This window comes from Notothenia rossii (assembly GCF_949606895.1).
Source record: "Notothenia rossii genome assembly, chromosome: 3".
In the NCBI taxonomy this organism is placed as follows: Eukaryota; Metazoa; Chordata; class Actinopteri; order Perciformes; family Nototheniidae; genus Notothenia; species Notothenia rossii.
In genome coordinates, this window is record NC_136901.1 from 82,157,771 (window position 1) to 82,184,518 (window position 26,748).

At 39.1% G+C, this 26,748-nt stretch overlaps 1 protein-coding gene across 11 annotated transcripts in view; it reads right to left on the reverse strand.

The window, feature by feature from the left end:
• Window positions 1–26,748, reverse strand: part of LOC307031982 (ecto-NOX disulfide-thiol exchanger 2-like) — a 193,265-nt gene that overhangs the window by 78,852 nt on the left and 87,665 nt on the right. For 9 of the 11 annotated variants that reach the window (XM_079669632.1, XM_079669630.1, XM_079669633.1 and 6 more), the window contains one exon: window positions 24,571–24,717. The exons of the other annotated variants lie outside the window; for them this stretch is intronic. In XM_079669632.1, coding sequence (XP_079525758.1) covers window positions 24,571–24,717 — 147 coding nt within the window. The remainder of the gene's footprint in view (window positions 1–24,570; window positions 24,718–26,748) is intronic. 11 annotated transcript variants of the gene reach the window in all.

The following is a 26,748-nucleotide window of genomic DNA, read 5'->3' on the forward strand; positions in this document are numbered from 1 at the left end:
TATTTTAGGTTTTATAAATGGTGCTTCCACATCCAACAATTAAATAAAAATAATGTAGTAGGTAGTCGCCATGGAAACCAGCAAAAGACAACACTTATGCCATGTTAGAAAATCTAAAATCAAAGATGTGACATAATATCGATATTTTGCTCGGCTGTAGAATAGAGTGAGCGACTGAACCTTTTACAACATATCATCATTATGATAATAACAGGTGTCAGGTATAGTGACAAGTACAGTTAACTATGAGGTAAGGTGACACTTCCCATTACATATTATCAACGTGTGAGATCTCTTTAACGTAATCCTTAACAAAGACATAACTGACATCTACAATCAGGAAAATGACTACATGACTAACAGGATGCAGCAGTTCACTGATTGTAGCATTGATCTTAATGATGTTACAAAACAGCTGCTACTAATCTGTAAGAAGGATGCGCTTTAAGAGACAGGAAGTTACTTTAATGAACAAGTTTGCAGAGACGGCTGCTGACATCCTTCTGTCCACACTGACAACACTGAAGATTTGCCCAATTACAGAGAAGCTGATTATCGTCCAGCGTTTCTGTCGCACCTGCACCACAGCGGGGAAATCTGGGACATAAACATGTATAATGGGAGCGGGTCTCTTTTTCATTTGCTAGCTTATTAAGTTGAACATGCACAATTAATTACTGAAGCGTTATATAATATGAAGCCCTTTTGTTATTTCGTGGCTTATTAACTCAAACATGCGCGATGAACCATTAAAGTACAACATGAAACTGTATGAAGCTTGATGCAAAATATACTTTAATGCCATTAGCAATGTTTTTAATGTGCATTAAATTAAAAACATCAATCTCAAATGTTCAATGGACCCATTGAAAAAAGTCCAGCAGTATTTCATTACCGGGCAGGAGAAACGGCTTCTTATATCAATGTTCAAATGATGCACGGCAAGTCGGCAACTATTCCACTGTAGTAAAAGGTGTTGATGAGTGACAGGAGAGGCTATGAATTCAATTTTTTTTTTATAATGGCACAGCTGTCACATCAGTAAATACTAATTTGTGAGGATGGAATCTAATACAGCGTGGCACAGATGTCAAGCAACCGAATCCATTACCAGAACAACAATCTAAAAAGACGAAGGTAATTGGCAATTTTATCATTTAATGTGAGTTGTAAAAAAGAAAGGGAGAGATGGGACCAGGCTTTGAATCCAATAATTTATGTGATACACATAGTTGGGTGCATGCAAATAAACTGCTTCAACCAAATTAACGATGTCTAATAGAATCTGTATATTCACTGTGTAAGCAACCAGGGATCAATAAAGTACCCTATTACTTTTTTTTAGATCGCAGACAGAGTTGAAATGGTCTTCCACAGAGAGAGCGTTTATCTTGACAGAACCACAGCGTTAGAAGCAAGAGCAAACATGATACAGATGTAGTGGGATAATGTATGAACAGGACATAATGGTTACAAATATCTGTATCTTTATATTGTTTATTTTTTATTTTTGACTTAATTGGCCAACTGCTAACTTAATAAATGGTTTGGTCCTAAAAATGTAAAGAAATGGTTTCTGTTACACATTTCTATAGCACAAGGTGAAGTCTTCAAATGTCTCGTTTTGCTGGAAAATGGTTGCATACACTAAAGAAATGTTGTTTATTAGACAACATAAAAGCACCAAATCCTTTTTAATTCAAAAGCTGGAACAACAATAGTTTGGAATTTGTGCCTCAACTTGGAAAATAATAAGCAACTATTTTGGTCTTTACATTTTTAAGAGAGACCCTATGATTGTTTAGTTAAAAGTCAATTTAATAAGCAACCAAGTAAACTCAAAAAGGTTTAAAAAACGTTGCATGTTTTCTACAGTTTGTGAAGAAGTTGTGTAACTAGATGCTGTTCCCTTTGACCAGGCTCAGTGGTATCAGGCCTGAAGTCTGTCTGTGTTTCATTCGGTTTTGGTGACGATCATCAGCGGTGACACAGGGAGCCAAAGACCTACGAGAGCAGTCACAGATCACCTGCTCCTAAATGGTGCCAACAGTCAGACCTCAGATGCTACAACTTCAATCTGATAAATCTATTTTCTCTTATTTCTACACTTTATTCCACGGGAAAAAAAACACAGTACACAAACATGTGGTTACGGTTAAACTGAAGTGCGAAGAATGTCACAGCCCCTTGCATTAACTTAAAACTTTATCAATAAATAATTAACTACAGTACACACTGTTATTTTTGTTTATGGACGATACTTTAAAACAAATTAAATCTTTTTTTTACGTTTTGATTCGAACACATATAGTCGGATATTAGTTTTAAACCCATTTGCTGTAGAGAAATTCTGCTTTGATGTGACACATTTGGCAAAGTAATAACATTTTTAACAATTCTAATTAGAATGAGACGGAGTCCCTCATGAGAAGTAATTGGGAAATGTTCCTGCAGCGTTTTCCACAAAGTGAATAAATCTACAGCAGCAGTGCAGCAGGGAGCAGAACCTATATGTTTGTAATGTGATAAATTCACAGCATGCAAAAATGTCATGGACTAATCTATTGAGACTTCAAACTGGAGTGAGGAGTGTCATGGTACGGAATTAAGATACACATGGAGGTTAATGAAATACGACGGGTAGGTTCATAAAACATGCTATATTAGTTTAACTCTCTGTCATCCATTATGCATTTCATTCAAACGTAGTTTATCCTAAGCAATTTGCATGACATTCAGCTCTCCCGCGGTGCTCCTGTGTGCAACAAACATATCAAATTATTCTCAGATAAAGCCAACCATCAGGAAAAACAGCAGATGTCACAAGAAGAACATCTGAAGTCAACATCAAAACGTGAACTACAGAAAGTTGCCAAAAAATCTATTCATTTTCAACAATACAGAACACTTCAACAGAGAATTCCTCAATACAACAGAGAAAAACATTCCACACTACAGTATTGTGGCGCTCTCTAACAGATTCACTGACAGACCATCGGAGACTCATTTAAAGAGTTCATCTTAAAGGTTAAAGCGACAAATGTAAAGCAATATGGGCAGCGCTGAGAAGAACAGAAACAAAAACAAACACTGAAGAGACCGCTATAATTCAGTGCACTTAAGTGTCATTCGCCCACTATCTCAGACTCACACTTATTTAAAGTAGAAACACACAAGCACAAGATGCATCTCTGAAGTGCTCTTCAAAGATGCTCAGGGTCCACTTAACAGGATTGGACATTTATGCGATTTGAGCCAAACAAGTCTTACTCTTTTTTACAGCCCATTTGATTAATATTCAGCACGTCGGGTATGACAGGAGGTTTGACAGGTTTACCCGATGCATCTCGTCTAATTTTTTATTCAGTTAGTAGAGGATAATTACAATCTTTAAATACACAAATACAAATACACAAACTTAATCAGGCTTGAAGAAAAACACATAAAATGCCATGGCACTCAGGAGTCAGAAGATAAAATGAAACGACATATTTGTTTTGGTTCAAATGTTTCCAGAGGCATTTGTCACATCCTTCTCATTATATTAAATGTTTCCTATGTCAATAACTAATAACTACAATAGACTATAACTACTACTACTACTATCTGTAATGCAAACAAAAAGTCATTTGGTTCTTTCTCGGTTGGCTCAGTCCCCTCGAAATATATCTGAAAAAGACTAATTAACAACACACGATGCCAAAGCAACAAAAGCAAAGACAGAGGATTAATAAAAATGGTGAATGCTTTGATTGCCAAGTGAGGATGGATCAGATGGCGACTTGGACCAGGAGGATATGAGGAAAGCCTCCAGCTTCAGGAGGAAAACAATGCAGCGGATCCGAAATGTACTTTGTCTATTCTTCAGAGCCGGTTAAATCAGATGGGAAACTGAACAGCTGTGCGAAATAATTGATCCCACATGTGATGTCAAGCACGCAAGCTGTCTCAGTCTAAAAATCTGAGAGGTTAGAGCTCTCAAAAACAAACTTACAGCGGGGACATGAGATTGGCATCCTAGGATTTACTGTTTAGCCTGCTGATGTAGTTTGACACCTCCGTCGTTTTCAGATTCAGGATTTGAGACTGCCTCCATTCCTTTAATCATTTATAATCAGCACTATCCAAACTGGTTTCTAGACTAGAAATGGCTGTAATCAACACGATGAGCTTAATCATGACCTGGGGAGAACTCCATCAGCACAAATACTTTCTCGTGTCAACCCTTCATTTCCGTCTAATGCATGATTAGGGTCCGAAGAAGTTATAAGAACCAAGCATTCCTTATATCTTAACCCTGGTCTTTTATTTATAAGCAAACTCTTTTCTAAGAGTTAGGGAAGAATTTTCGAAGAAAGAAAGTGTCAGACATATTCACAGTCTTTCCTCAGAAGATTCACTGACAGAAATCTCTAGAGTGACCATTATGTTCTGAGGGCCTAATTAATTTAGTCCTAAGTGCTTTCAGTGTTAATGTCCTCCATTGTTCTCTGGAGGATATGAAGGAGAAAAGGAAAGGATAACCTATCTATCTCTACAGTGTGGACTTTTTTTTTTTATCAAAAGAAATCTAGCAGGCAGCCAGAGGGAGATCCCCGTCAGATGACTGTAGGTTAGGACAAAGATGATGGCTCACACCAGATAATGAAAAACTCAGGCAATGCCTATCAAAGGGGCCTTCTGGTGTTAGACGTTTTTAAGAGATAGTTATTCATATATAAAATTAAGTTTTAGATTTGAAACTGAATCTTTGAACATTAGAGAATACTTGAGGTGAGAAGGCTCTCCAGTGTTTCCTGGACTCTATTATCCGGCCAGCTTGTCCAGTGTGAGGGAGTTTGCCGTTTAACAAGTACAACACAGCCAAACTCTTGTTTAGTTCAAGAGGTACATATTGAATGTGTCTATTGATGCCCGAAGGACAGCTTGACACCCTCAAGAGAAAAACAGGCTGGAGAGCTTTTTAAATCTGTTTTTCTCTTCTCTTTGAAGTTTAAACTACCAGAAAAAAAAGACCAATCCCTCAGAAGAAAGCTGTGTAGCTGTCAATTGTGTTGTGGTTTAGGCAATAACAGCGCTGTTAGTCCTCGTAGCTTGTTATATTATGCCATGCTTGGAGAGAAAACATCTTTGATGGTCATGGTTAATCAACAGCTAGAAAAGTCCTAAAGGAAAATGTAAAACAACAAATCTATAACAGACACTGCTGTTTCTTTTACTATTCAGCCTCCTAAAAATAAAGCCAACTTCCATTGAACTTCAAAGGAGTTGAACAACAAAAACATCATATAATAACTAATTTGTCGTTCAGTAAATTGCGAACATACGTACATGGAGGGCTACAACTAAGATTTAGTGTCATTGCCTTTTAATTATTTTCTCAACTGATGAATCACTTGGCCAATACAAATTGTTGACCAAGTCCGAAATGCTCATTTTGTCCAACCAACAGTCCAGAACTCAAATAAAATCAGATTACAATCATAAAAGGCTAACATACTAACTATGGATGGCATTCATTTGGCCTCCAGTGAGACTGTAAGGAATCTTGGTGTTATATTTGATCAGGGTTTATCCTTTAACGCCCACATAAAATCAATCTCAAGGACCGCCTACTTTCATCTACGTAACATTGCAAAAATCAGGAATATCTTGCTTCAAAACGATGCAGAAAAACTAGTCCATGCATTTGGTACTTCAAGGCTGGACTATTGTAACTCCTTATCCGGGTGTACCAAGAAGTCAGTTAAGTCGCTTCAGTTAATTCAAAATGCTGCAGAGTTAGGAAAAGGGACCACATTAATCCTGTTCTGGCTGCCTTACACTGGCTCCCTATAGAACACAGGATATAATTTAAAATTCTTCTTCTCGCCTACAAAGCCCTTAATAGGCAGGCGCCATCTTACCTTAAATAACTCATTATACCCTACTGTCCTACTAGGGCATTGCGTTCCAAGAATGCACGGTTGTTGGTTGTTCCTAGAGTCTCTAAAAGTACAATGGGAGCCAGAGCCTTTTCTTATCAAGCTCCACTTTTGTGGAATCAGCTTCCAGTTTGTGTTCGGACGGCAGACACCCTATCCGTTTTTAAGAGTGCGCTTAAGACCTTCCTTTTTGATAAAGCTTATAGTTAGGGCTGATTAGATTCAGCCCCTAGTTTTGCTGCTATAGGCTTAGACTGTCAGGGGACACCTTACATCTTCCTTCTCTCTGTCTGTACCTGTGTACTCATGTTCCGAATGACCCAGCTTCCCCCAAATTTATTTTTGGTGTACGCCGGGATCGTGAGCCCTGGATCCTGAGTCGTGGCTGTGCATGTTGCTGTGGTCCTGGATCCTGAGTCCTGCATCCTGAGTCCTGGATCCTGAGTCCTGGACTTCGAGTCGTGGTTGAGCCTGTCTCTGCGGTCCTGCCTGACTCTCATCATACTACTTCCCTGATGGCTTCCACAGGATTGCTGACATCCTCGTGGATTCATCTTCTTGTTATAGACACATGCATTTCCAAACATTTGGACTACCTATGTTGTAAATGTATTATCTTTTCGATTTTCACACGGCATCTATTGCACGTCTGTCCGTCCTGGGAGAGGGATCCCTCCTCTTTTGCTCTCCCTGAGGTTTCTCCCATTTCCCCTTTAAACTGTGGGTTTTCTTTAGAAGTTTTTCCTTGTACGATGTGAGGGTCTAAGGACAGAGGGTGTCATATTGTCATGCTGATATTCTGTACAAACTGTGAAGTCCACTGAGACAAATTTAACATTTGTGATATTGGGCTATATAAATAAACATTGATTGATTGAAGGATTGAATTAGAAGCCAGAACCAGATAATTAGTGACCCTATTCTTAAGAAATAAAAAAACAACCTCAATATGATATCAATTATGCTAGTGAGTTCATATCCAATCACCCAGAATCTATACTTAGTTTATGTGATGAGAAATAATTACCATTGCACTGAAAAACAACATCCACCCAAGAAGACGAAGAGATTTATCTGAAAGCTAAAGCAAATAATTAGCAACCCTCAGACATATGCCCTTACCATTAGTTGGAGTTCAAACATACCCACATTCACAATTAGAAGTGCTCTTGCAGTGTATCAACAGATAAACTACAGTATAGCAGTTTGTCCACCAGGCAAAGATTCTTGTGAAATACAATGAAAATAGAAACATTATAAGTTCTTCAAAATCAATAAAAACATATAAATGGATGATACAGACAATAAGGAAACTGGCCTGTAGACAGGAAGTTGTTTAGGAGAGAAGTAGAGTCTCCAAGTGTATTCATTACACAAAGATCTAGGCTAAAGACACAATAGCACACAAATCTCTTTATCAGCAGTTCCACGGAAGCCCAAGAGACTTGAGGCTACTTCTGGCAGCAAAAACATCTGGTAAATCTATGAGTATGGCCTGAAACATGACCAACTGGAAAACATTCCAACTGAAAGAAGTGGCTTGGATTTAGCAGAGTCAGCTTACTTTTCTGTGTAGAGAACTAGAGTATGGCAGGAAAATGTATCTGTGTGACACGACAAGCCCTGTGTCCCAAGGAACTACATAGAAGAAGCTATAGATAATAAAAGAATGGGTCCATCATGGGGATTTGTATATAATGGCATATATGGGTCATCAGCACCATTGTTGCCTTTAAAAAGACCTCCTACTTAGCTGGGAAATACCACTGAGCTCCATAACCAAGGGATATCAATCTAGTTACAATAGACACACTACAAAGTGCATTTGCAATTTTAACAACCCCAGAATATGGAAATGTTGTCCTTCAAGTAAGTCATCATTTGTAGTAGGAAACTGACTAAGAAATGCATTATTTAGTTGGTCTAAAAGTTTGCTATAGCCAGTATGCTGATCCTTCATGAATAGTTAGTATCTCTGGAAAACAATGCTGAGGTCCTGAATTTAGCCCCGTCCGCCCACCCACTCCAGAGCAGTTGTCAAAGCACCATGCAGCTGACAGCATCTTATCAGCAGCTGCCAATTACAACATGGGAATCTTATCAGTGTTAGCCAATTAGAACCAGGGGAATTGCTGTGAGGGAATGTCAACAGCTCACTGAACTTGCCAGAGCTCTTCTCCTTCCATGCCTCTCCATCCAGGCAGCTTTCTGTGAGTCTTCTGTCACAGTAATAACTGCCAGTGCAATGTTGTGACAAAAAGGGCTGAAGGTACAGGAGGGTTATGAAAGAGCAAGCAGCCCAGAGAGACTTCAAACTTCCTGAAAAATGCAATATTTTAGTACATTTTTGACAGCAGAGGACTTGAAACACATTCTTTCATTATTCACTTGTCACCATGTGGGTGGGTGTTCAGACTGAAAACAGAAGCTAACACAAGATATTAAAAACTAAATCAAAGATAACTCAGAAGTGTGGAACACAATAGATCAGATTTTTTTTTTGTACAAGTCATGCTTTTCAGACGGATTACAGTGTTCGACATAGAGATCAGTTTATCCTTTTTTACAGCTTCTTCACTTCTCGCCTAGGCGATATGGAGAAAATCTAATATCACAATATCTTTGACCAAATACCTACATATTGCAAATATATTCTAGGGGTTACTATTGGTGACAGTCATCAGTATTGTGGATACAATGACTAGGTTGGTAAAAGCAAGTTATAAAACAGCTAGTTGAGTCTGGTAAGTTTACAAAAGGATTGCATTTTTGTTCATTGAACTAAATGAATCCAACAAGATCCCAGAAAGTTATTTGAAACAAAAAAATTAGGGATATACTGAATATTCGGCCACCGAAAATTATCGGCCGAAAATTGTTAAAAAGGCCCTTTCGGCTTTCGGCCGAATGTCAGAGAACAGGGTTACGTTGATCATACTCCGCATATTTGTCCGGGTGTTTTGATTTCAAGTGGTGGAGTAATCCCGAAGTGGTGAAAGTCTTTGCAGTTACACCCCCTCGAGAAATGTCAGCTGAACACGTTTTACAAATCGCAATCCGCGCCTCTCTCTCTGATATTTTTGAAATATCTCCAAGCAGCAGACATGTTGGCTGTGAGCCAGCCGCGAGCATGGTCGCACGCCGTGCTTGTCGCTGCGTTTTGATTACGTCATCACAACAACACGTTAGGTTACCAAACTTATAGGTGCATTTGTTGTTGTTGAAGGCCTGGCTGTTACAGTCTTTATTTACACTATTTAGTTGTAGGCCTACTGGCCTAGATGTTTATGCAGTTTTAAAGCACCTTGGCTTTGTTCTGAATGCACTTTGTTGTAGTTATCCTACAGAGAAAAGAAAATGCACTTGACTTGGAATTAATGTACTGTATGCATTCAAAAGTGCTGAATAAATGTTTTATGGACCCATAATAGTGATTATTATTTAAGTTAAGTTTTGCCATAATCATGTCTTTTTCCATAATCAGGTAGCTGAACAACATTGGTAAAAAATGTATACATTATATATATATATTTCTATTAATCATTTTCGGCCTTTCGGCATTCGGTTTTCGGCCAACTGTTTCCTATTTTTGGTATCGGTTTCGGCCAAGAATTACCCATTCGGTGCACCCCTAAACATTTTTTATAAAAATAACTTCCTTGTATCACTAGATAAAATATACTTTGGGGGAAATGTATGAAATATTCAAAATAGTAGCAACATGATAACATTCTTAAAGAGTGGCAAGAAAAAGAGGGATGGCAGTAGGTGATGCTTTTCCTGTCACTTCAATAGCTGTGTGTCTGTATAACAGCCATTTCTTTCATCATCAATTGCATCATTGGTCGTGAAACTAAATGGAGACAAATAACAGTATGGCCTGGTTTTAAGATTTTAGCAAATCTCCACAGAGTGATGGAGCATTGAATGAATCATGGTCGAGTGTTTTCTCTGGTAAAGCTTTCAGAATGGAGGTCATTGCAGTTATTTCAATGGATCATCTTCTCTGTAATGGCCGAATGGTTGACTGGAGACATGAGCGATACCTGCAGTGGCAGTAACATGGAGCAGAACCTCTGATGCCTAGTAAACCCTTCTTTCTACGGAGTTGATAGAATAACAACAGAACAGCAAAGAGCTTTTTTTCTGTGGGGTGTGATAGTACACATTTCTGCAGTACATTCACAGCAAGGGTTGACTGCTGCACTCCCAATACCAAGGCTTTGAGTGGGAGCAAGGGCACACCTTGACTATCTTTGTATTCAGTGTGCCTCAAGGCTCAACATGTGTGTTCACGCATCATTGTTCACACGTAGACTGAGACATCTTGTATTTTAATCAGATTTTATCATATGCCTGTAAAATCATTTTCATTTTGCAAATACTTGTACGGATCACACACCTTTGCTTTCTTTGCCACAAAAATAGGAAGGAAATGGAGTAATTGTGTTTTAAAAAAGTCAACAAAAGTAATTTAAGAATTTCATGTGGTCCATTGTCAGTTGTCTCTGTTCTTAACTTATTATAGATTTTTTTTGTATCTTTTTATATTATGACTAATCCTTGGATTGGTGTTGTTTTGTTTTAATATTTAACACCACAGTCTTAGCCAGGTCTCGGGTGAAGGAGAAGATTCCAAATTCAATAGGACTTACCTGGTTAAATAACTAGAAAAGGTACCACAAATATATTTGGCAAAAGAAGAGAGGAGAATATATATGCCTGAAAGCAAAACAAGGCCCAGTGCAATAAGGTAAAGTGAAAGACAGACGGTGTGAAGTTGATACACACTTCAGCTTCCCTCCCAGTGGCTTTGACAAATGGCTCACATTGTTCTGTCCAATGCCATTACAACAAACTTTGGAATTAAACAACTCTAATTATGTGGTGTGCTGACTTTAGATTAAACCCATTCGTATACAATACAAACACAGCAGGGGGAAGTCAGGCCGAGCAGTGTATCGCTAAAAAGGTTGTTAACAAAGCCACCGCTGTTGATACCAACATCATCATGCAGCCTCAACAATAAATAAGAACTGACACATCAAAAAGCAGAGACTTGCTCCCACTATACAGTCTGTCAAACTGTAGTCAGGCCAAACACCATCTGCATTTCTCATTGGATCAGTATCATTGGCATGTATATAAAAAAAACTGCAGTGATAAATAGAAAATCATTCAATATACGTCATCGACATGCTCCACTTGGGTCCTTGCGGTTCTTTTTAGTGAGGCCAGTCTAGATTTCCCATAGCTACAGTGTCACTATTGACTTCTTCATTATTCTACTTTATGTCCAAATACATCACTGTAGGCTGAGATAATTAGGTCTTCCATTTCCAAGAGAGAATGAATGTCCCGTTTCCAAAAGTGTATATCACCGGTGGTTTCCCATGTGTAGAACCAGTGTACACAGTGGTGCTGTAAAGGTGATTTCATTAAGTTTACATATTGTCATCTCGCTAATCCACCTACTCATAATGACGATATCCACTGGCAAACAAATACTAGAAGAGTAGGAGGAAGATACTGATTAAAGATCGAGTGCATCATAAGTTAATGTTAGAGAAGGGGCCGGTTTAGCATATAATTAGTCTTTGAGAGCAGAGTATGTTTGCTCTTCCTACACACCGTAGAGACGCCGTGAGAAACTTGCAGAATCTTAGTAGAGACTTTCTCCTGATCCATCAAGTATTTCAAACCTTCCCACAAAAGCTACCTGTATGATGAAAGTCTGCGTTTGTCTTGGCTGCTGTTGCCAGAGAGAAGTGAGATTGGTACCCTTTAAACAAAAATGTAGGTACTAAAAAAGTCTGGTCACGATCAGCGAAGTAAAGGCTGAAAGAGATGTGGACTGGGAAACAGAAAATAAATCAGCAACTAGATTGGAAATCATGATCAACATGTCTGTATTTGAAGAAATTAAATAGGGTTCTTGAAAATTGCAGATGCTATTTTTCACTATTTTTCTGACATTAGATGAGAACAATCAGCAGAGTTTTTAATAAGAATAATGAATCAATAGTCTTAGCTATTATATCGATTTAAAGTTTATAGCATGTCTTGCTTTTATCTTGTTAATTATATAGTATTTCCACTATCACTCCTTTGTTTATGCTTGTTTTTCTTTAGTTGTTTTTAAGAACACTGCATTTCCCTTGACAAGAAATGTGGTGTATAAATAAAGTGGTGCTTGCTTGCTTATATACGGTATGTGTTTCTTTAGAAGGAGTCAGAAACATAGGGTCAGCTACAGTGCAGATCTCCTATGACATTTTTATTGAGCCTTGGCAACAACGTAATAAAAATAGTCGAGTTTGTACTACCTGTCACAATGTGAGCCCACACTCTGTATCCTACTGTAGTCTGTCTTTGTGATAGCCTGCTCAGAGTCACTGACATTAACAGACTGTCTCTTGGTTGGGTATAAGCTGGTACAATCATGCATTATGTATGGCCGGGTGGCGCTCTATGAGTACAGCTTAACAGGCCTCCCGATGCCAAATGAGCTGCAAGGATGACAGAGTGGAAAAACATCACTGGGGTTTTCCTGTCAAAGACTTCTGGTAATAACTAGATACCCTTAAGTGAAGGAATCTGATCAAGCAATAAGTGGAAGAAAGGGTTTTTAACACTGTTTATTGATTAGCCTTGTTAAAACTTCCCTAACATACCCCAACTAGATGTCTGCACCAAAAGCCAGTGTGAGAATCTAACCAGGTCGGGGTCGAAAAATGTAAAAGCATATCCATCATAGATGTAAACGTTACTTTTCGTTATTGTTACTAGCAGTCTGTAGAAGTAGGTGCTCTAAGCCTCTGCCCCCATGGTTTGCCCCCTGTGATAAGGGCTAAAATGACTTGTAGAGTCATTGGAATTAGCTTTCTTTCTCCCTGTTGAGAGCGTTTGTATCACCAAACAGCTCCAGACATTTCAACACGAGACATACAGAAGGCACACCTAGCTGCTGTGACATTTATTATACATATATATTAGTTCTACCACTGACCTGGCTGTGTGGGTGAGATAGCATTGATCGTGTGTGTTGAGGGAGCAGCATGAGTAAGAGCCCACACACACAATAAATGTAATTAATCCATGTGTTTATGTTTAAGTATAGATGTTATCAGACTCTTGCTTGACAATCCTTGTTGTGCTGAAGTTATCTTCTTTTGTTGATTTAGGCAGTTATTGAAAAAGCTTACGATGTATTCCCACCAGCCTCTGGACCGGAGCAGGGCTGAACGTGATTTGCATGTAGCCTGGGAAAACTTAGCTTAATCAGATTAGCGACCTGGCTAACAGAGACAGACATATGGGGCTAAGTGTAATTACACTTGCGCAAAGTGTAATTGGTGCCTTTGTTGATAAACAGAAAGTTACTATATTTATTATTCTGTAATCATTCAAAATGTTCTGCTTTCCTTTGGCATACACTGCAAGTAAAAATAATATAGTGGGGGTTTGATCTGAAGGTTGAATACCACAAGGACTCTCATGGTTTAACCTTGGGCTGTGGGAAATTAAAACAAGCATTTTAAAGACTAAACGATGCAATAAAAAAATCATGCCAAAAAGCTAATGTAGCAGATACCATTTTTTTAGATTTGTTTCTTTTTACTCTTGCTTTTTAAATGGAGGTAAACATCTACCAAACAGTATTAGAGGTGTACATCCAGTCATCCTTTCACTAATCAGAGCACTACTCTCTTCACTACTACAACGTGTACAATGTCCTTTCACAGAGCCATGTGGATAAAAGTGGGTTGTAAAAAGGTGCCAGGATGACGAAGGAGACAAGAGGCTGAGGAAATGCTCAGCACATGGGTTCAGAGCAGTAATGCAAGGCAGTGAGAGGCAGCTGGTGCGGATCAGTTAACCCGGCTGGAGGCTGAGAGGGAAGACAGAAGGCCAGACGAGGGGAGCGAAGGATGGATGGAGAGGTGTTGATAGAAGAAGAGAAGAGCCGCGGGGTCTCTGTGATGAACATGCTGCTGTGAGCATAACACAGGGTGATTCCTACAGCTCCTCACTGAGGTAACCAATGTGAAGTAGCACAGACAAAACCAAAACAATACAAATAGACAGCAAAAGCAACATTTTAGTATTTGCTATGGTTTAGTCCCTATACTGTACTTATTTCTGTAAGTTTTCCCTGATGTAAATACATAAACTACTCAATCTTTGCATGTGTGTAATGTAATGCCGAACATGTCACCTCCTGTATAATGTGGTGTCATGTTGTATCAGCTCAATGTGCAATCTTCAATTAGAGTAGAGGGAAGAAGGATTGTAATGTGGGCCCAACATCCTCCTCTTACAATTTAAATGAGTTCAGAAACACCAGAGGCTAGATGAAACCAAATTTAGCTTCCTGTATAGGAGAAACAAAGCTCGCCCACATAGACAATATCAATAATTCATCAGGTAATCCGCCCTATCCGAGAGAGCGGTTACTCCTTGGTGTTTTGGGCCCTCTCAGACGTACAGAAATCTGACGGTGGCTGCTGGATTCACGACAAACATTGTAGATAATACCTCTCTCTCAACATCATTCACATGTGTAATTAAACCCTCTGAGCCCTTACATCTTTGGCCATCCTTTTTTGTTAGAGAACATTCCCTTAACAGGAGGAAATGACAGTTTTATTTCAGTATAATTGAACAAGTGCTTGGAGGGTAGAAATAGAGAGGAAGGGCTGCGTATAATGCTGCTGGCTTTTGAAGACATATGTAATTAAAGAGTTCTTGATATTAAATCAACCTTATTTGTCTTGATAGTATGAATAGTCACAAGCACAGGTCTCAGATATAATACTTGGATTTATAAATAAATACAAAATGTTAGGTCTTTTAGTAGTGACTCTTTTAAAAACCCAAGGTGACTCGAATTGTCTTGTTTTGTCCAATTCATATTTAAAAACCACTAATATTAGATTCGATATATTGCCCGTGCAGCAATGGTGTGTGAATGTTAGTTCCCTAGACCAAATGGCACTGCTCTGGATGAATGAGGTGTGAAATGAATGGGTGAATGACTCGTAGTATGTAAAAGCCAATGAGGGGTCGTAAAGACCCGATAAAGCGCTATATAAGTACAGTCCATTTACCATCTGCATACTGTTCCTGAAACAATCAAACTATTTCAGCTTTGGCTAGAAAAAAATTAAATAGCTGGCATTGCATTTTCTTTCAGTTGACTGGTATCAGCATTAAGAGCATAAATATACCAGCAAACAACACTAACCGTTTTTAAAATCTCGCCTGTAGGCTATGTCCATCAGTTTAGCAAAGTTAAAGATAAAAACCAAAATGGGATCTTAGAATATTATTCAGAAACCCTGCCAGGGGCCAAGCTATTTGGGAGGGACTAAGAGAACAACTCATCTAAGTGCTAATTGTTTATCTTCCCTACACTGTTGCTGTGTATAAATAATAATGATAATAATAATAATAGGAGGGAAGCCATGTGCAAAACAATGCTCCTGTTTGCTTTGGTTAGGCAGGTTTAGGTTTTCGTATTAGAATCTTTTCCGATCTCGACACATTAGGTTTGGCGTGAGTCCACAGACGGAGCAGAATAGAGCGCCTTCTGGCAACGTGAATTATTTAGATCTCATTTGTTTGTAGGCTTTTCAAGATGGGGTGAAGTGACACTAAATCCCTGAGCACTGCGGCGTGCAGAGGGGTTAGGATGACCAAGAGAGCACAACTAAAGATGATGGAGGTGAGAAATGAGAAAAGGAAAAAGGATGAAGCCACATTTTATTTTGCCGTTTGTGATGATCAGTAGAATGGATGGAGGAGGATTGGGATTTCAATGTGGACCTGGACCACAGCAAGGCTGGCATAAATGAGGATATTGCGAAATAATAATGCTACCAAGGCGCTGTCTGATATTCTGAATGTATTAATTTAATTTATTTATATTTAAGATTTTTAGGAATCTAGAATTAATATCTTATTGGACAGATGGTTTGTTATAACAACCACTTGATGAATATTTATTGACATTACCTAGACTTAACTTACACAATTTATTGTAGGAAAATGAGCAGAAAATGATTGATAGTGAAAATAATTGTTGGATGAAGACCCGCTGTGTATACCATATTTTCCACACAGACATGCAGCAATGTGCAGTCCTCATCTGTCCCAGAGCATGGACGGGTATGTTCTGACTGAAGCTTACTGAATCCCAGATGGAAAAGAGAGGCAGGCCCTTCACAGCTTGACACGCATGTTAAATCACTTTTCTCTCCTTGAGGTGAAACATACAGTGGGGCAAAAAAGTATTTAGTCAGCCACCAATTGTGCAAGTTTTCCCACTTAAAAAGATGAGAGAGGCCTGTAATTGTCATCCTAGGTATACCTCAACTATGAGAGACAATATGAGAAGAAAAAAATCGTTCTTTGCAAATTATGGTGGAAAATAAGTATTTGATCACCTACAAACAAACAAGATTTCTGGCTCTCACAGACCTGTAACTTCTTCTTTAAGAGCCTCCTCTGTCCTCCACTTGTTAACTGTATTAATGCTGTTTGAACTCGTTATCAGTTTAAAAGACACCTGTCCACAACCTCAAACAGTCACACTCCAAACTCCACTATGGCCAAGACCAAAGAGCTGTCAAAGGACACCAGAAACAAAATTGTAGACCCGCACCAGGCTGGGAAGACTGAATCTGCAATAGGTAAGCAGCTTGGTGTGAAGAAATCAACTGTGGGAGCAATTATTAGAAAATGGAAGACATACAAGACCACTGATAATCTCCCTCGATCTGGGGCTCCAGGCAAGATCTCACCCCGTGGGGTCAAAATGATCACAAGAACGGTGAGCAAAAATCCCAGAACCACACGGGGGGACCTAGTCAATGACCTGCAGAGAGCTGGGACCAAAGTAACAAAGGCTACCATCAGTAACACACTACGCCGCCAGGGACTCAAATCCTGCAGTGCCAGACGTGTCCCCCTGCTTAAGCCAGTACATGTCCAGGCCCGTCTGAAGTTTGCTAGAGAGCATTTAGATGACCCAGAAGAGGATTGGGAGAAAGTCATATGGTCAGATGAAACCAAAATATAACTTTTCGGTAAAAACTCAACTAGACGTGTTTGGAGGAGAAAGAATGCTAAGTTGCATCCAAAGAACACCATACCTACTGTGAAACATGGCGGTGGAAACATCATGCTTTGGGGCTGTTTTTCTGCAAAGGGACCGGGACGACTGATCCGTGTAAAAGGAAAGAATGAATGGGGCCATGTATCGTGAAATTTTGAGTGACAACCTCCTTCCATCAGCAAGGGCATTGAAGATGAAACGTGGCTGGGTCTTTCAGCATGACAATGATCCCAAGCACACCGTCCGGGCAACGAAGGAGTGGCTTCGTAAGAAGCATTTCAAGGTCATGGAGTGGCCTAGCCAGTCTCCAGATCTCAACCCCATAGAAAATCTTTGGATGGAGTTGAAAGTCCGTGTTGCCCAGCGACAGCCCCAAAACATCACTGCTCTAGAGGAGGTCTGCATGGAGGAATGGGCCAAAATACCAGCAACAGTGTGTGAAAACTTTGTGAAGACTTACAGAAAACGTTTGACCTCTGTCATTGCCAACAAAGGGTATATAACAAAGTATTGAGATGAACTTTTTTTATTGACCAAATACTTATTTGCGACCATCATTTGCAAATAAATTCTTAAAAAATCTGACAAATGTGATTTTCTGGATTTTTTCTTCTCATTTTGTCTCTCATAGTTGAGGTATACCTAGGATGAAAATTACAGGCCTCATCTTTTTAAATGGGAGAACTTGCACAATTGGTGGCTGACTAAATACTTTTTTCCCCCACTGTATGTGGTCAAGACACACAGTACTGCAGAAGCTGCTCCATCCAGACTGAATACTTTACAGTGCCCCACATGATTCAGACATCCTGTTTGTGAGCTAATGAGTTCACTTCTATCTTCAGTCTGTCATCCCCCGTCCATCAACATCACTCTAAATCTTCTGGGTCACTGGTAGCCTCAGCATCACAAAGACTGACATCAAGCTGGAGCCCTCCCCCCTCGCTGACCTCAACAAGCAGCAATCAGAACACACACATACACACACCTCTCTAGGACAGCCATATATCTAAATGGACTGTCATCTCTGACAGCCTAAGTATCTCAATACATTATTTACCTTGCAATGGCTCTTTGCCTGCCAGTACTGGGTCAATGACATCGCATTACTGTTTGTTATGCTCAAATCCATTACTTCCCAAAAAAAGAAGCCACACAAAAAGAAATACTGGTTCATGCAATATTGGAAACTTTATACAAAACCTTCTCAAAAGAGAAACCACACTGCAGTTTAGGTCTGAGGTTGGGTTGCACCACACAGGGAATGCCAGTCAGACTGAAAACCATCATGAAGGGGTCAGAGTAATAAATACAGGATGTGGACGACACCCTACCGTAAGGGACCTTGTACTGATAACATGGTTTCAGATCACCCAATGCCCGGACCAAGGCTGGAGTCACTGAGGATTGTCCTGCGTACACCGGTAAAAGTGCAGCAGCTAACTGGCACACACAACGTTTTCTTTACACCACTCCCTAACTAAAAAACATGCATTCTTATTTTCTCTTGCTCGATTACATTAACCTTTATGCTTTAGAATCAATAGCATGTTATTCAACACCTCTCTTTGCTCCAACTAAAGGTTAATGCAAAATAAATTGGATCGGTGAGAATACAATTATTTGAATTGCTAAAACTGCCATTTGTGATCAAATGTAATGAATTGATTTCTTATGCACAGAAAAACACAAGTGGGGGGGGATATCTTTAATCCTGGAATTGGAAATGCTTTCGACAAATCCGTTTAGCCTAAGGTTTAAAAATATCCCTAGTGTTTCGATCACTTCTCAATATTTCTTTCCTCAGTCAAACAACCTTGTTACAAGGGTACTTGAAACCCATTCAGCCAAAGGCCAAACACTCTCCTTCAAAGAACTATTTCATACAAATAAATGTCTGCTGCACAGACACAGGCAGTTTCCAGTGGAAGCAGTCTATATGGTAAACTGCAGAAAACTTCTGTTGAATGCTTGTTGATCAGCACAGTCTCCTAGGACACATTCTCTTGTCCTTAAGTTATATATGTTTATTTTATATGACATATACATTTTCAAAAGGTTGTACTGGTCCTTTAAGTAGGGCTGTTTTGTGCTCATGTTTGTACTCCTATTGACCTTACTAGACTGCAAAAGGTGAAGGGTGTTAGTTAAGGATTGCTGCAGGCACAGCAGTGTGTGCAGTGAGTAAAAACACACCTCATTACCAAAGTGACAGGACCTTTGCTATCCACAGCTGTGGAGCCCCTCCCTCTCAGGTCTGAGAAAACCACTGGTAGAGGTTCTGACCTACAGTAGTGAAATGGAGCTGTTTTGATATGATTGGGTTACTAGTTTGTTCATTTTGTGCATGTGCGCAGAGACACGGATCACAGGGTGCACAGTACAGCCCATAGTTGTTACACTATTCTACTGACAATCAAGAGAAAGGTAGCGTTGCTCCAACAAAGGCAGGAAAGAAGACATTTAGAATACAGTACCGATTTAAAAAATCAACTTTACAAATGTTTCATGAGTTTGACCTCAAGGACACACATGTGTTTAAGCAAATAAAACAAGACAACTATTTTCCTCATTTTTTTCTGGATTGAAAGTCTTATCTTATTGATGCATTTAATTCTACCGTGTCTCCGTATCACCTTGCAAATCAAACTTAACTTTGTTTTGAACTGCTTCACTAATGAGGATTAGTATTTCATTAACATAAAAGGCGCGAGATAATGAAATCCAGCTTCTGCGGCTGCTAGGAACTGCCATTTATATTCATTGTGAGAAGGGAAATCCTGCTCCACAAAAAAAAAAATGAGAATCATTTCCAAACCCCATTCTCTTCACCACCTGCAGCTTAAACACAGCAGGACCTGAAGGAAAATGGCCATCTCCGGCTGTGTTGTAAAACTGATAAAAAAAGACAGTAAGGATAATCCGTGCAGTGTGCCTGCTGCCCCAAGGCACCACTTATTATGGATTGTTAGAAGACACATAAAGAGCAAAGTGCATCCTCTCCAACTTTTAAGAGAACAACAATAATGTTTGATCAACAAAGTCAACATTTTACCCAAAAAAAGAGTCGGAAAAACGATAAATTTCCTAAAAAGTGGTTATGATTTCCAATGGGATACATTTTCTCTCAAGCTGTTTCATACTCAACTAAATAAAAATATTGAGTTAGTCACACTGAGTCTGAAGTTAGTGGACTCTATTTTTGAGGCTGGGTGAACAGAATATCAATTCAACTTCAAACGTTCCGTGTAAGTGTTGACAGGAGGTGAGGGCCTCTCGTCTTAATTATGCATCAGGGTTGCTTGTTGCTTGGTCTAGGAGTGGTGTTTTAAAGATCATCAGTAAATAATCTATCAGCACGGTGGCATTAGGTATGGAATGACATGGATTTCTCATGAGCCACATCAAACAGGCAACTGCTTAGGGAAGACAGCTTTTAGATGTGCAGCTCCTCTGTCTTGGAATAGTCTGCAATTGAAATGGAAACTGAGCAATCTGGTGCCACTAAATGTTTTTAAAGCTCGGTTGGATGCTACTCAATCAGAAGCTGTTGGTACCTGTTCATGTGGATAGTTATTGTAAATTGTAATCCCTGTAATGATGCTGTATGATGTCCTTTTTGTTGTTCTGTTTATGTTTCATGTGGAACCTACTTGAGCAGGTCTCCCTTGAAAAAGAGATCAATGATCTCAATGGATACACCTGGATAAATAAAGGTTTGAAATGAAATGAAATCAGTTTGCCAGTTGCATTGTTAACCTCCTAACTAATTATTTAAACAAAAGACAGTTGGCTATTGGTTAAGTGTTTGAGTTGCTATGGATTCTAGCTGCATGCTGCACACATGCACGATGGATTATCAAGTGTAGTGTTAATTGTAATGAGGAAAATCTTTCCATTAGTTACCTTTAACGAGACTCAATCGGCATGAATGCTAATGAGTCGGAGCTCCATCAGAAAGCTGAAGTTAACTAGAAACCTGCTCTGTGCTCAGAGTGGAATTTCCCAAAAATATTAAGTGGCAGCCATGCCAGTCAAATGTTCTTTATACTGAGGAAAGGTGATTTAATACTGACTTTCTGAAGGCTTTTAGCATAGAGTACACTGGATTATCTTTTACCAATAGAAAGGAGATAATGCTTTCCCACAATTCCTTCTGGCAGCTACATTTAAAACACACCATCCAGCCATTAATTAAATCCGCCTTCACTGTTTACTTTGCAAACATTTAAAAAAAAAAAAATATTTCTGAAGAGGTGTGATTCTGTTTTGGACAGCAACCTTCATTTGACTTGAACACCATTGAGTTAGTCAATGTAGCCATACTTATTTGTTTGCTACAGTAAGTGTTAAAAATAAAATAAACTGTCTGTATTTGCAGTTGGATTCTCTTTGCATCTCTTTGTCTTTCCTCAAGTCCTTTTGAATTCACTTTCACATCTTTCTTTGACTGGACTTTTCCTATCGAGATTAAGGAAAAGTAGTTACTAAAGGAAATCATTATTTTTGAATATTCGACCACAGCCCCATTCTACTGTATATAATTATGGTAGGAAAGTAAAAGGAACAAGATTTTTCCAGATGGATTTCTCACAGAAAAAGCTTTTTCTTGGCCATTTGTTAGTGTTACTGAGTTTTCAACCAGCACGTGTATGACAAAGACCTCAGCTGAATGGCAGATGACACATTACTGTGCACCCTCAATCTGAACCCAACACAGTGTAGTCCCTCTAAAAAGTTGGTTTCCACAGCTGAACATTTGACAATTCAGAAGCATTTGCACTGCAAAAACACTTTCCCCCTGTTCTCCCACTGTGCTCTAAACCCTCTAACAAACAACAGGAAACATTGATTTGTTTCAGAATTACAACTTAAGAGATAAAGCAATGTTTCCAAATACATTTTCTGGGATACTCTCTGCATGAGCAGCTTTTCTTATTTATAAGGTTGTAAGCAGTGTTGCTAGAGTATATTAGTGAACTGCTTATGTTGTGTACTATACCGATGCTCGGCCCCTCAGGTTCCTTGAACACGGCAGAAATACACTGAACAAAAATATAAATGCAACACTTTTGTTTTTGCTCCCATTTTTCATGAGATGAACTCAAAGATCTAAAACATTTTCTACATACACAAAATAACCATTTCTCTCAAATATTGTTCACAAATCTGAAAAAATCTGTGATAGTGAGCACTTCTCCTTTGCTGAGATAATCCATCCCACCTCACAGGTGTGGCATATCAAGATGCTGATTAGACAGCATGATTATTGCACAGGTGTGCCTTAGGCTGGCCACAATAAAAGGCCACTCTGAAACATGCAGTTTTGCTTTATTGGAGGGGTCTGGGGGGGTCCGAAAACCCTAGGGTTAAACCCTAGCCCTAACCCTAACATGTCACCCACTGACATGTTTGGGATGCTCTGGATCGGCGTATACGACAGCGTGTTCCAGTTCCTGCCAATATCCAGCAACTTGGCACAGCCATTGAAGAGGAGTGGACCAACATTCCACAGGCCACAATTAACAACCTGATCAACTCTATACGAAGGAGATGGGTGACATGTTAGGGTTAGGGTTTAACCCTAGGGTTTTCGGACCCCCCCAGACCCCCCCAATAAAGCAAAACTGCACGTTTCAGAGTGGCCTTTTATTGTGGCCAGCCTAAGGCACACCTGTGCAATAATCATGCTGTCTAATCAGCATCTTGATATGCCACACCTGTGAGGTGGGATGGATTATCTCTGCAAAGGAGAAGTGCTCACTATCACAGATTTTTTCAGATTTGTGAACAATATTTGAGAGAAATGGTTATTTTGTGTTTATAGAAAATGTTTTAGATCTTTGAGTTCATCTCATGAAAAATGGGAGCAAAAACAAAAGTGTTGCGTTTATATTTTTGTTCAGTGTATGTACCTGGTACAGACCTAAAACATGAGGAGACTGTGCGGTTAAAGTCCTGGGTCCTTGTGTTGGTTGACCAATATTGTGAAGCCAGTTCTACACACTGCACTGATGTGTCATTTAGCTTTGACTCCTTCAGCTGAAAGCAATACCCAATCATTTTGGACCATATCTCTACTAATAACAGTATGCATTTGAAAGAGTGATTGTGGAGAAAGCAGGATGATAACAAAGAAACCATTTTAAGGTTTGGTAAAGCATCGCAATACAGCAGCATTTTAAAGTGTATAAACAATATAAATAGCACCCTGACATTATCAGGAAGTCATTTCATTATTCTGCATTCTTTAATGTTATAAGCAGAAAGGTCTCCTAGTCACTACGCCGGATATAAATAACTTGTTGGAGAATGAGGAAGAAGGGGAATGCTTTCATCTTAAGGCTTTCTGATTGGCTTTCATCAGTGAACACTAATACAACTATATAATATTGTTCAAAATCTCTTCTGATCTTTGAATAATGAATAAGTATGACAATAAGACAAAGGCAAAGAAGGAACCTTTTTGTACTAGACAGTGTGATTGTGCATAATAGTAATGATATTGTGACAAGTGGGAACTCATTGCTCATATTGAAATTGAATCCAACACAGAACAAAAACTTCACAGTTTGCGTTAATGAAGCAGAATTGATATGGGGTCTGGATCATTGTGAAAACAGGGCAGTGTTGGTAACATCAACTGAAGGGAGGTTGTGTTTTTAACACATCTGAGGAAATTAAAGAAGCAGATTGGACATTTCCTAGTTGTTTGACAATCCTCCGTTACACATTATCCAATTATATTTTGACAAGGTCAGTGAATTTAATGAAATTAAACTTTATCAGGATGAACTCTTGCATGTGAAGATGTGAAGAAAGGATGAATTGTTGATTAGGACCGTGTTAATGTAGAGTATTAATCCAGTCCAATTAGCAACGCCAAAAAAAAAAAAATCAGAGAGGATGCAACAACCCCTCTTCGTCTTAAGGAGCCTCTTTTCTATTACTTACAAAGCAATTAATTAGTTTCTTCTTTAATTCTTTAATTAGAAAGTCTTTTAATTTGAAGCATTACCAGCAGCTAACTCAAATGACTATTTAATTATGTAGCAAGCTTCCTAACAGACAAAAACACACATGTGCACAGACAAACTTCTCTCAGTGCATCCCTGTTTTTGGTCAGTGAGAAAAAGCTAAAGGTGTGTTTGCGCTTGTGATTGGCAGGTCGTGTTGGCACGGTAACAGACAGTCAGGCGCACGATCTCAGAGGAGCAGTTTCCGGCTGCAGCTGCCTGACCTCCAAACAGGCCAGACAACCAGAGCCGGAGGACATGGCAAGCTAATCAAAAACAACAAAGACTGAGCTAAGCCACTTTTTCTCATAACGCCACCAAAATGACAGGATTATGCAACATTTCCCATCGCAGTTTTTTGATTTTGGTGGCAGGAAAGGAAGAGTGAAAATCTAGCTGTCGTATCAAAGTTTTTTGAATGTCGACAGTTAAGGCCACTTGGATATACATTTGACGGGTAAAACGGTGAGGATTTGAGACCATGGAGTAGCAGTGAGGCAGCTGTCAGTACCTGGAGGCAGGTTGGCTCTCTTCCTCTTCTTGCTATTCTCAGCAGTGTTTTCCAGAGGAGGACACTCCGTCACCAGCGGCCCACTGGAGCCGCTGAACTGGAGAGGGTCGTTGTTGGCTGATGGATCAAAGGACAGAGCGTTGAGTCCTGGAAGTCACAGAAAGCATAGAGAGCCACATTAAAGTCAATGAAGCCATGGCTCCTGACCAAAGGGGACACACTGTGAAACACGAAGAAAGAGAAAGCAACATGAGGCTGCAGCGCTTCTGTGATGCTTTTTATGTCCAACCCTGATGAGATTTATTCAGACACACATTGATGAATAACACTAAAAGTGTCTCTAAGGTCGGTTGCATTCATGGAGGCATAAATGCAATGGTCAGGATTCAGTACAACCACATACAATGGATAGCAATAGGATTTTGTTCGAATTCTTTAACTGACATTTTTATATTAGATTCTAGAGAACATCATTTTGCAGTGATCATTTGCCAAAACATTTTTTTTAAATCCATCAGTAAGGAGCCATACTTGGATGGAAACTGTCAATTAATTATAAATGAATTACTCAATCGGCTAAAAAAGATAGAGATCAAATGGATGATGAATTTAAGATGCTAGTAAAAGCCTGATGCAGTTAGATTGATGGTTTTTGCATATAACATGTTAAAGGAAGTGCTACAAATCCCTTCATCTTAAATGATAGTTGAATCAAACTATTAGAGTGTTGGACTATTAAGATGTTACTTGGGCTTTCCAAAATGACAGTTTGCATTTCTCACTATGGTCTCAGCTATAAAAAAAGAATTTGTTGCACTTTCTATACTGCAACACATATAAATAATGATTTTATTTTTTGTATGATCACCATTCTGTACAGATCCAGGATAAAGAAGAAGTACAGGTAAACAAGATGGCTGCCCTCTGATTAATATGTTGGGCTTGTGCAGATACAAATGCACTTTCGTTTTCCCAAAATCAAGGTTAAATAAAAAAAAAGCCAAAACCTAGAATAAGGATTTAGTAAATATAAAACGTGTGGTGAAAACACATTAAAATGTTTATGAGAAAGACTGCTGGAAACAATCGAGCGCTCTGTACCATATCAGCTCCAACTAAACAGCATTTCATCCTGATTTTATCATGGATGTTAAGGTAATTCCATGTAAAGAGAAATTCAGACAAAGAAGCGCTGTATAATGAAGGCAATTTATCAGGTGTTTCCCTGGAGGCAAGGTTGTATTTAGCATTTTGATGTTGCTCACTGATATCTTACAATAACAGAATCAACAGTCGTATCATGAATACAAGACAATCAGAACACTTCCATAAGTAATGAAAACAAAAACAATGTTATGATTGCTCCTGAGTCCTTCATAAATGATAAACAACTTAACGTGTGTTTGCTGCTTAATGTATTAGCTATTCTCACTCTTTAAAGAGTTGTGTTTGGGCTTATAATTCAGAGCAGGGTCCTGGGGAGACTCGGTACACTCATGAAAAATTCATGACACTTCTTTGTGTGAAGATTTGTTTTTCCCTCTATTGCACAACAGATCAGAAGTCTCACATTAATGTGGCTCAATCAGAGGTCCACAAGACCCTGATCAGTTTGTTCCAATCTCAGAGAGTGCTCTAAATGTCAAGACAAAAGAACGAAAGATTTGAACTGTTAGGTCAGTGGTGTCTTTGTTCAACACGGTCTACTTTATGGAAATAGGACTCTTATTATGTTGAGGCACTGACAATTTGGAAGACTAGCCTCATCAGGTTGTGTTTTTTGTATTTGTTCTTGTTTAAGACCAGACCTGCTGAGATGATGCTATTCTTATTTTGTATTGGTTAATAGCAAAAATTGATCAGTACTGGTTAGGGTTAGAAAATAAAGAGAAACAGAAACAATGGGTAAAAAAGTTCTGAAGGAAACAAAGCGTGGCTTTAAAAAAGCAGAGTATGACAGCATAACAGATCTGTAACAGAAAGTTAAAAGAATACTAAAAGAATACTTATGTTGGCAAAACCCCACATTTTCTGTCTGCATGAGACACTGTTACATTTAGGCAGAGGGCTCTGTGTGTTTGCTGCAGTCAGTCTAAATAGATCTTCCGTCTGAGCTCACACAGTCCTTCAGTCGATCTCTACTCAGCATCCATCTGTCACACTTGAGCGGCAATAGCG